Source organism: Balearica regulorum, chromosome 14 (assembly GCF_011004875.1).
Source record: "Balearica regulorum gibbericeps isolate bBalReg1 chromosome 14, bBalReg1.pri, whole genome shotgun sequence".
NCBI classification, from domain to species: Eukaryota; Metazoa; Chordata; class Aves; order Gruiformes; family Gruidae; genus Balearica; species Balearica regulorum.
In genome coordinates, this window is record NC_046197.1 from 11,510,242 (window position 1) to 11,521,181 (window position 10,940).

General features: G+C 45.6%; 2 protein-coding genes across 5 annotated transcripts in view; one reads left to right on the forward strand and one right to left on the reverse strand.

Moving 5' to 3' along the window:
- The window catches only part of SFXN1 (sideroflexin 1), a 46,674-nt gene extending 45,115 nt beyond the window's left edge, over positions 1–1,559 (forward strand). For all 4 annotated transcript variants that reach the window (XR_012837787.1, XM_075766736.1, XM_075766737.1 and 1 more), the window contains one exon: positions 1,437–1,559. Coding sequence is in view for 3 of the 4 variants with exons in the window: in XM_075766736.1 (XP_075622851.1) it covers positions 1,437–1,533 (97 nt within the window). In the remaining variant the exon portion in view is untranslated. The remainder of the gene's footprint in view (positions 1–1,436) is intronic.
- On the reverse strand, positions 9–10,468 carry KIF20A (kinesin family member 20A). Its single transcript, XM_010298573.2, has 18 exons — positions 10,190–10,468; positions 9,626–9,715; positions 9,392–9,511; positions 8,789–8,927; positions 8,511–8,698; positions 8,290–8,428; positions 7,355–7,555; positions 6,992–7,103; positions 6,821–6,892; positions 6,098–6,241; positions 5,851–6,016; positions 5,454–5,615; positions 4,643–4,782; positions 4,444–4,546; positions 3,590–3,797; positions 3,104–3,195; positions 2,683–2,820; positions 9–2,162 (listed from the first exon to the last, which is right to left on the reverse strand). Exons 1-18 carry the CDS (start codon positions 10,346–10,348, stop codon positions 1,890–1,892), a joined length of 2,646 nt encoding a protein of 881 aa, XP_010296875.1. The 5' UTR covers positions 10,349–10,468; the 3' UTR covers positions 9–1,889.
- Between the last annotated feature and the right edge of the window lie 472 nt (positions 10,469–10,940).

Sequence of the window (10,940 nt, forward strand, 5' to 3'; positions counted from 1 at the left end):
CTGTTACATTTTTCTTTCTTTAATGTTAAACTCCCCAATGCATGCAAGGTACTGCAAAAAGACAGAAACAAGCAGTCATTGCCTCCCAGGGCATACAGTCTTTATTCCTATATAACAAGTGTGATAAACATGAGAATATTCATAAAAGTAATAACTATGTAACTCATCAGTAATATATAATAGTTGAATTGGGCTCATCTGTTTACAAACTCGTAGCAGCTTGAGATGCAACTAAATAGAGACAGTGAACAAGAAGTTTGGGTGAGTAGTTTCACCACGCGACTTCAAGCTGAGAGGTTTGAGCTTGATAGTACAGATTTGGGAATCACTGGTATGATTCCTAAAAAAAGCTAATGTTGTCCAAACAGTATATTCATGTCCAGTAAGGTTATGGCTTCATTAAATGCAGTCAGAGCCCATTTTATTTTCAGCTGGAAACTCCTCTGGTTATACAGAATGGCACTTGACTATACGTGCTTATTTGTAATTTGATTCATATTTTTTCCAGAAAAAAAAATTCATCAATACACAAATAGCTCAGTACTGAAAATTGTCTTAGAAACAATATTTGTTATAGCTGAAATCATAATGAAACCTGGATGGGTTACCTACAAAGTTAGCTCAATTTGCAGTATGTAGTATGAACAGGGTCTTAAATTCAACAAAGCTGTCCTTCTTGTCTTATTAGTGGTTGTCAAAACTTGACAAGCTGCCAAATGTAGCTTAAACAACTAGCAAGCTGGAGCTGAATCAGTTAAAACATTGAGCAACTAAAATAGCTTTTGACTTCCAGAAAACAATATCTAATTCTCATCTGTTGCAATTGTTTGAGTACAACAAAGCAGTCTGACACCATCTGTTTCACTGCCTGGCATAGAATTGTGGTGATTAGGGGTCACTAGGCTACTTGGAGGTGACTTGGCAAACTAGCAGTACAAGTGTGGTACAGGTCTTGATTTTAACCAGGGCGCTCTATTTCATAGGAAGATTGGACCTTAAACTGTATTTAAGGAATTGCAGTTGTTTAAATGACCTGGCAGCTTAATTCACTTTACTGTGAGATGACTCTTACAAAAATAAACCTTTTATTCAACTGAATAAAATCAGGTAGTAAGTTAAATAGGCAAATACATTATATTTAATAAAAACACCTTAAGGAAGGTAAGTTTCTATTGCCAGCAACAACCTCAAACAACTAAGTAGATTCCTATCCTCAGGGTAGCAGCAACAGCTGTTTCTTGACTCTCTAGCCTTACTGCCTTTTAAGCAGGGATGCATTTGCCCCTAGTCTGTGAGACTGATTCCTTCATAAGAAGTTAAAAAAGATCTGAAAAATTCTGTTCACAATCCAGGAGGTTTAACTAGATGCATCATCCTTCTTATTTTACATTCAAGTGCTTGTTATATATAACTATTTTACTGTTTCTTTTGCTTAGTTCTATGTCTGTAACACGCTTGGAACCAGAATTGCAAGCCAAGATCCAAGAGAACAGCCCTGAACTAGAACGTGTATACTTTAATAAAGGATTATAATTCAAGGAAGGGAAAATATCTTTCAAGGAGGAGCTTGTGAACTTATTTTTGAATTACGTGCCAACAGAGTTAAAGATGAGAACTCACTTTTAACTTGTTTAACAAAAGGACAACTTTGATCATCCACATTATTTTCTATTTAAAGACTTTCCTTGTTGTAGTGTTTAAATTACAAAAGGTCGTTTTGTCCACTTTGGTATCAATTAAAAGTTTAACCATACATATCAAAAAATGTTTACATAAGCTCTCAAGCAGCTACAATAACAATAAACAAGCGCACAAAGAAAAACAAATGCTATTATATTGGATTTGCCACTGTTCCAGTAATAGCAGGGCAGGGATCCCTTTGTGAAAAGTCATAGAGCAACTGAACGAAGTTGCCACCCTCTGCCAGCAACAGGACGGGTAGCCGAACGTGACAGCAGGTTGTGCAGGAAGGGCTTTTTACCAGGAGGTTGATTAGGTTGTAGGTTTTCCCTGTTAGCACAGAACCGTTTCTTTAAGGCAGATGGTGGAGGAGCCTGCAGCTTCTGCACAGTGTGGTACTGTTCAGCAATACAAGCTGTTTTCTTCCGCAGGTCTAGTTTTACCAGAGTCATGTTGTTCTGCAGTTCTGCCAGTGTTTGGTCCTGAGAAGGGGAAGGCAATATACATTAAGATATGACAAGTTGCCTAACGCCCTGGTTACTATGAACTGAAGAGGATAAACTGCCTTTGCCAAAATTCACTAACGGATGTGCTAAATAAGGCCTTGCATAAAAGCTTCTACTGTCAACAGTGTAGTGGTTCAATAACAAAATAGGAACAGTAAGGCTGGGAAAAAGCTGAATCCATCCTGCTGCAAACATGCTGCCACAGCAACTGTGATAGAGTGAAGTGGATAAGGGAATGAGAACTCTGAATTCTCCTATTTCAAGTGCAGGCTGTCAGTTAACAGCACAATTTGGGTCTCCTTTGGAGAGTTAAATATGCAATCCAACTCAGCCATTGAAAAAATTAGCAATATAGCTCTCTTAATGTAATAAACAGTGCACGTCTAGATAAGTCATTGTTATTTGCAGCTGTAAGAACCTAGGTTATTCTGCTGATTACAGCAGAGTGCATAGACTAAGTCCTCCTGCACAACCCACAACAAAACAGACACATTACCTGTCTAGCCAGAATGTCATTGCATGTATAGAGGGCTTCTCGAAGTTTCCCTGCACTTGTACTGTGGCAGCATGCCCTCCCTGCAGACTGAAGAAACTCCCCAAGTTTTTGTAATTCTGAACGCAGCAATCTGACATTCTGCAGGAGAAAGATTTGAAACAACAGCTAGCTTTGACATCGCTCTGCCAAAGCCACTCCAGAGTAATTCAGACCTGCAGTACTGAGGGGGATCGCCTCTGAGGTACACTGGGATCACAGATACCAACACCTTCCACATCTCTAGTATGGGTTTGCTTTCAACAGACCCATTTCAACTTCAACCATTTGTTTAAAAACCTGGAAACAGCAGCTATAAATACTGTTTAAACTGGCAACCACCTTGCCCTGCAAGCATTTCTTTCTGTAACGGAGATGGAGTTACCTTCTGTCCATCCTCCAGCTTCCTGTCTACATCCACAGTAATGGGTTTGGCAGAGGGAGGTGGCTCCAGTAATTTCTGGTACTTGCGCAACTCTAGGAACAGAGAAGCAGCAGTGAGCAACAGTATGTTCATAAGCTTTTGGGTTTTCTGAAGTCAGGACTTCCCTTGTGACAAGCAGCCACAGGCAAGCCGAGAAAAGCTTTGAGTTTGCACAGACATGCACAAACATTCCAGGCTTCTCCCTTTCAGTTATGTAAAGGGACTTTAGAGCTTGAACAGGGAGATGATCCTGCCCTGAAGTCCATTCTCATGTGAAACTGAAGTGAAACTGTGTCCATCCAGCACATTATTCTTATCATCTACAACTCAGAGTAGTGGCTTCAGGATGTCCAAATCCAACATACTCTACTGAAATAAGTATCTCTAACACTCCACAAGGATTGCTCAGGCATAGTTCAGAACCAGCACCCGGCATCAGTGCCTTACCTGCTGTTGCGATATTTAACTCCATTTGACATTGCTCCAGTTCAGCTTTAGTATCTGCCAGCTCCTGTTGCAGAGTGCATGAGGTAGCCACTCGCTTTGATCGACGCAAGCCTTGCCCCGAGTCCTTTTGCTTAGTATCCAGGCTCTCCAATTTTTGTTTTGCCTCCTGCAGAGCAGCTTGGAGCTCCTCAATCTTCTCATCGCGCTCCTTAGAAAGCAAGTTTGTTCAAATGTTCAGCAAGATTTTCTTAACACAGCTTTTCTGAAACTTTCAATGTCTGTCTTCTGGGAGACTCTCTCAATCACACATTTCACATGTTGGACCCAGCCTTTGATGTCCTTTAAGTGAAAAAAGTGAACCCATTTCCTAGAAATCTAAACCACTTTTTCACAGCCTCTACAAGCAAGGGATTTTTTGAGTTGGCATCTTCAGAGATGTCTGCACCAAGTCCCAGAGGCCATAGCGTGAAAAATACAGACAGGCCCATACTCATCATCACAGCAAGAGTAAGAAGAGAGAATTACAGAACTTGTGTTACTCTGAAGAGTGCAAAGCAAGCCACTAGCAAAAAGGTTAAGGGGAGGGAGAATCATGTTGAACAAATAGAGGAGTCACAATGGTTGCACATTAGCTTCCAGATTAAGGGCTGAAAATTAGAAAGCCTAGTGAACTACCTAAAAGCAGTAGACAAGAAGCTAAAATTGTGAATCAAACTATCAAATATCATCAGAAAATTACCACAAAAAGCAAAATCTTTCAGTTTGTATAAATCACTTTCCTGGATTCAAGTACCCTGAGTCCCCTCCCAACCCGCTGCCACTTTCCCAATGTCATTTCATTGCCCTGAACAAACCTGGATCTTTTCCTGGTAATAGTCAGTCAGCGACTCCTTCAGGTTATTCAGTTTATCCTCGTACAATTCCTCCAGCAGCTCCTTCTGAGCATCCAGATGTTGACTACAAAGAGAACAAACAACTACATGTCAGGGTCTGGCAGTTCCTGGTACTGTAGCTCACCCTGAACAAAGGGAGGGAGGTCAGCATAAGCTGTACCTGCACCATTGCTCTTTCTGTTGGATGTGCTCCAGCATCTCATTGCAGATCTCTTCACGGAGACGCATTTCTAGTTGCAGCTTCTCCTGCCGCTCTTGCACCAGCAGTTCTCGTGCAGCTTCCACTATACGCAACAAGTCCTGCAAGAAGGACACAAACTTCATTGTGCACACTGCACAACAGAATTGAGACCTAGAATAAACTAGGTGATCCCGTATCTGTAGGCTGGGGTGATCTAGGTTTGAGATTCTTGTAGTCGCTTGGAAAATGAAGTTGCCAGGTTTGCTCTTAATTCCTCTCCCATGAGATGCCTTAAACAGCACTGCACTCCAGATGGAGCTGTCTCCAGAACAGCTTCCCCCACTGCACTGCCCAGGACCGTGCTTGCATTTGCTGCCTTGACACATTACAACTCAATTCCCTGTAGATATTTGACTTCCTTCTTGATCTTTCAGCTATTCCAGCTGCCTGCTTTGAGTATCTAGGAAGTATAATTATTTTTCTTCAGTTTAGCCATCTGTTTTGCATGTTTTCTGATCTCTAGATTTCCCTTCCAGAGTAGGGATTATAGGGCTGCACATGAGCTCTTACTGTCCCTATTCCACAAATGACAAGGTGTTTCCAAGTTAAGCACATGCTTCAGATTTAGAACAACTGTGGACTGTTTTCCTCATGGATTCCCAATTTCCTAGGTCCCATATCCGTCTGAGGTTCTCTGTCATCTCTTGGTATAGTGCCAAGCTCCCACTTCACCTCCCAGGCCAAACCTTGCCCCTCTATTCATAAAGGCTGTAAAACAAATCAAACCCACCTCCTTCTCATACAGGAAGACATCTGCTTCATCCTCGCTGTCATCCTCTGATTCTACTTCCTTTGCCACTGCCTCTGCACCCTGGCTGGTTCGCCTGCTGTGCTCTTTCATGATTGTTTGTATGGATGGGAGTCCTAGCTTTGTGGGAGGTGCCTGAACAAGCTGAAGGGGAAGAGGCCATCATTACTAGTCCACAAAGCCTGGAAGTTGCATAGTCTTTAAACACAACACTTCTCTGCAACCTGTCAACCCTTTCAGTTTAGCAGAGCCTGGAAATACTGTAAAGGTAATAATCCACTGGAGAAGCATAAGGAAGGCATTCCCCCTGCCTTGTGATGGCAGAGGGCCTGTTCCCACAGAAGCAGAATGTATCCTGACCATGGTGTGTGCTACTTACCTGGCTGGCAATGGCTGAGAACTTGGCTACATACAGAGTTTCATCATATGTAGATGCACACTGGTTAATGTTGACAATCATACAAGAGCGCCCATGTCCAGTGAAGAAACCCTGGAACACGCGGGTTAGCTTGCTGTCCCGGAAGGGAACCACAGTATGCTTCAATCTATGGGGAGAGACAAGAGTGAGCCCATGGGAAAGCAAAACAGCCTGCCCACATGCTCCCTGCAGAGTTCTGGATATTCACTTAGACTGCTGGTTCTGGCGGAGGGCAGCAATGCAGCGACCCAGCGTGTGGAGGGAGGTATTGATGTTGTTTGCTTCTTTCATTCGGTCCCCACTTTTTTGGTCTTTGCAGCGCTCTGACCCCGCAAGGTCACAGAGGGACAACCTGAAGAAGACACAGGCAACATTCACATGACCTATTAGGTTTATCCTGTTCTGCCAGGTTTACAATTCAGATACCCTGTGACTGCTTTCCCAGCTTCCTCATAAGGGCACAGAAAGCTCTTTTGGGGTGTATGGGCTGTTGCTGGACAGAAGGGCCTAGCCTAAGTGTAAGGGTTACACAAGGTAGCATCAATGCAAGCTTTGTGGCGTCAAGTTCAAAGATCCTTTGCCAGTCCTCAGAACAGCCACTTCCTGAGTATTGAGACGACCTATTTCCAGATAACTACATCGCAGGAACAGGCATTGGCAGCACTCTAATCAGCCCTGCTGCAAGAGCAGGGTTACTCACATTTACCTTCATTCAAAAAGCCTGAGAACTACCTCAAGTTGTATTTTGCAGTACTCCTCACAAACTCCTCAGTCAGTTCCAAGACTTAAGAGTAAGAACATTTACTCCTTCCAAGTACTTTCAACAAGACCTTCCTTAAGATACTTCCCACATCCCAGGCCCACAACAAGAGAGATGGGAAAGTTGATTCCACAGAGAATGCCCCCAAATTGTAGAGAGCATGAAACTTACTCGCTGATTTTTGGAACAATTTCACTGCTACCTCTTTGCAAGTGCAGAATCCGAATGGAGAAGACACTGTGACTGTAAAGAAACACGCAGATATTTTAAAAGGGAAATGCAACCTTTAAAAGCCCCTCAGAATTGTATGCCTGCCTAAACAGCACCCCTCTCCATTCAGACCTGCGACTGGAGTTCTGGTTCATGTGGGTGCTAGCAAAACTCTGGTTTTTCCGACCCAGTTTCAGGAGCTTCCAGGCCTCATCAGCATCCCGGACATTAATCCAGTTCAGATCTGGAAAAGCAGGCACGCATTGAGCAAGGCAGTTAGGAGACTGGCAAAAAATTTAATTATCTCAGCCCCAACTTCACCATTGCATTTCCTTGACATTACCAAACTTAACATTCCCATAATCCAGACATCTGAGACCTCCCAGAGGCCATAGAGGACATTATGCTCCCCAACACATCACTGCAAGCCACCCGCCCACCCAGTCCTCAAGTCTCCCTAGCAGGCCACTAAAAATAGCTTTCAGGTAAATCTACCTTTCACATAGGGGTTGCCAGACTGGTCTTCACAGACCCGCAGTGTTTGCTTCTTGCGCTTCTGGCCAGGTGAAGCTGGTTCTAACAAGTCATAGATTAACTCATTGTAAATCTCAAAAAAGGAGACCCAGATGGAGAACTGCACATCTTCTGTGTTGGGGAGTGAAATGGAGTCCAAGTCAGCCCAGCGAGGGCCCAGTTCTGGGGAAAGATAAAGGGGGGAAAAAAAGGTAAAAAGTCAGGATTGCAGCTTTTCACCAGTCCATCCTGAATGGTTTAGCTATAGACTGATGTATCCATGTTCAGCAGGAACACTATCCCAGACTCAAATCTATTTGGATAGATTGGGACCTACGCTAATGCCTGTCCCCAGTCAGACAGCCTGAGATTCCCTTTAAAAGTATCCTTCTTTCCGAGTAAGGGCTTCTTAAAACACTTGATCTTGGCTGCAGAAGCATAGGATATTTCAAACATGAACTTTCCCCAGTAAAAGTGAAGTTTTAGTCCTCATTACCTCAGTCCCTCCATGCTTCTAAATACATAATCAGCTAGTAGTTCCTAGGTTTGAAAGTCTGGGTGCAAGTGCTCACTGCAACAGGTCACTTTAGCACCCTACTTTCCACCTCTCCCAATCACGTAGCATTCAGCTGCTCAATAACCACATCCCTTGAACAAAGTAAGTGGGTATCAGATCAGGTAACTTTCAGTTTCACAAGGCTTGAGTTATCATGCAGTGGTGAGTTCTTTGTACAGTGGCGACACATACGTACAAAGTTCTTCAGCCCCAACGTCCTTGTCTTTCAAAGGGAAAATTGTGAGACTAGAGCAGCTTTGCTCCCTTACCCACAACACAACATCCAAATAGCTGTCGCCCTTTCTTCCCCTGTCCTCCAACAACAAGCAGCAGATAGCTCACAATACGCTTCCAGACATACCTTCTGTCTGACTGTCTGAATGGTTGGTGACTTGGCTAGATGAGAGGCCAGCAACTCCACTGTCAAAACTGCCACTGGTGGCGGTCTGGAGCTGAGATTCGGCACTGTGACTTCTCTTCAGTGGCGTTAACAGCTCCTCCTGGAAGGAAACAGAGAACATGAGTGTGTATGCTCCCCCATCCTTTCCTTATTATTATTAAACCTAGAAGCTGCACACTTACCTCCCACAGACCACCCCGCAGCATGGTCTGCTTCTTGGTCTCTTCCTGTCGCACCTGCCTGCTGTCCAGCCAGACCACCTCATTGGAGAAGGAAGGCTTAAGATCCATGGCTTGGTACAGCCGGTCCCCCACACTCTTGAAAATGACCGCTAAGGAGCGGGGGAGAATCCCCCCATCTTTCTTGCTGCCTGAAGCAAGAACAGCAGCAGCAGGCTGAGGATTCACACATAGAGCAGACAACTCCTTTAACAAGCTACTAACACTAGTGCTTTCCTTACCCTGAATAGTGTGAGTCTTTCCTGAATTGGTAATGCCGTAGGTATAAACCAGCCAGTTCTGCCCATTCAGTACATCCTTTACCACCTGCTTCATTGTCTCATCAAAGAACAATTTCTGCCCCACATCTGGTCCAAAGATCTGCAAACAAGACGTGAAAAATGGTCTCATGTAGATCTTTCTTATCTTTTGACTGCTGGTAGTTATTCAAGCAATATTGCCTAGTCCTTTGTTCCCTCTGCTAGCCCCGCATCACAAGCGACAGACCCACCAGTAATTCCAGTCCGAGCCCCCTACAAAAACAAGCTGTTCACTTGCTTGATCCAGTAATATCTCGTATCACTGCAGCCTGTAGTGTGTTTAGAGGCTCACAAACAAAACAAATTTGGCATTTGCTGCCGACAAAATTGTCAGGATCCGCTTAAAAAGAAAAAAACTAAGTAAACGGCAACAGAAAGAAACTTAAGTAGAGAGGATTGGACAAGACTACATAGTTCACATAATGCATTGGAATCGGTGTGTATCAGTAAGTGAGCTTTTCAAGCTGTAAGGCTGGTTTAAGCTGGAAACATTTCCAAGATGGATTGTTTGTCCCAGTTACCCACCTGGGTGAAAGAGAATCTATGTGCTGCTTGTCCCACTCCACGTTCTGTGCTCCGCATGGTGAAGGAGTCCTTAGGGGCTTTTAGAAGAAGAGTCTCTGAATTCTCAATGCAGACACAGCCCTAAAGAACACGTAAAACCCCATCATCGCAGTGGCTTACAAGAGGCCATAGCATAGATGGCAAAAGATAATAGCATCTCCCAGCAGGCACTCAGACTGCTTCACTCTGTCTCACCTGGTCTTCCCCTTTTTCCATTTCTGTAGATTTCAGAGGTCGAACTCTCAGATACACCTTTAATTTTCCATTATTGTCCTCAGGTACAGCCTGCAAAAAAATCAGCACAGGTTAAACAGAGAGGCAGGACACAACCATCTGTCAGAACACTAACAGAAATCACCGCATGGAACACGTGTGGCTACCCTGACCAGTGCTCTGTAACTAATGGACACTTCTCTGGTCCCAAAATCCCCAGCAATGCCAGCTTTCCAAGGCTTTTCCAGGCACACGAGCATTTCTTTTGTTTATCTAGTGAATCAGACCAACAACCTGAAGACCTGACACCAAAACCAGCCCCCAGGCCAAGCACCACACTAAGAGGCATCGTGTTAGGTGGCACTTACTGACTGTGAGCTTTACAGTACACTGCTCATAACAGGAACTGCTCCCCCCCCCCCCGTACATCGTGTTCTAGCCTCTTCTGAAGGCTGTTGGCCCTGCATTACAACACCTTTGTGCAGGGAGACAGCAGCCCCAAGTCGAAACACTGCCCTGTTTGTGACAGAAAAGCTCCAACCTCACCTGCTGGGAGCCCTCCAGATTTGGGGAGATGGCAGAGAACTCCGACAGCAGGTCCTTGCGCACATTGGCCCCAAACCCTGTTGCTGTGGATTCAAGAACAGGCGAGGCTGCAACATCATCATCAGAGAACAGCCCTGGGGAGGCGAGTGCTTGTGCCATGGCTCTCACGGGATTCCTGGAGAAAAAGGGGCGCAGCGAGGGCAGAGTGACGTTACAGCAGTCTTCCCGGAGCGCGAGCGTTGCTCCCCACGCGCACACCCCGCTACACACAGTCTGCCACCGCTGCCCTACCCATCCGTTCCCCACAAAGCCAGGCGCAGGCTGCCGTGCAGAACCCTCCCTCCACACGCAGAGCGCTGCGGCAAGTACACACACCCCCCTACCAGCACACAGGGCCCGACGCAGCACCTACACGCGCGGACCACCACGCTGAACCCCTCCGTGCACCCCCCACACACCACACAGCACCCACACACACACACACCCCACCACCGCACGGGTCCCCGCAGACACAGCACCCCACGCACACCCCAGAAACCAGCACACGGGGCCTGCCCGCGGGCAGAGAGAGGGGCTGCCACACAGGGCTGCTCCGCACACAGGGAACCACCACCCCCCGCTCCCCAAAGACAGGCAGACGACAGACGCCCGCCGCCTCCTCACGCTGGCAGAGCCCCGCACCGACCCCGCTCCAGCCCCGGCAACACCACCGCACGCCCGCGCGGCGCTTACTGTTGGGGTTTCAAACCTC

What these genes read in the sequence shown, in the direction of transcription:
- KIF20A (XM_010298573.2), bottom strand. Translation starts at nt 10,348, where the DNA reads ATGGCACAAGCACTCGCCTCCCCAGGGCTGTTCTCTGATGATGATGTT. An exon ending in TTCAGACAGTCAGACAGAAG is followed by an intron (nt 7,556 to 8,289) that starts GTATGTCTGGAA and finishes ATCTTTCCCCAG; the next exon opens with AACTGGGCCCTCGCTGGGCT. An exon ending in ATGACATTCTGGCTAGACAG is followed by an intron (nt 2,163 to 2,682) that starts GTAATGTGTCTG and finishes TCCCCTTCTCAG; the next exon opens with GACCAAACACTGGCAGAACT.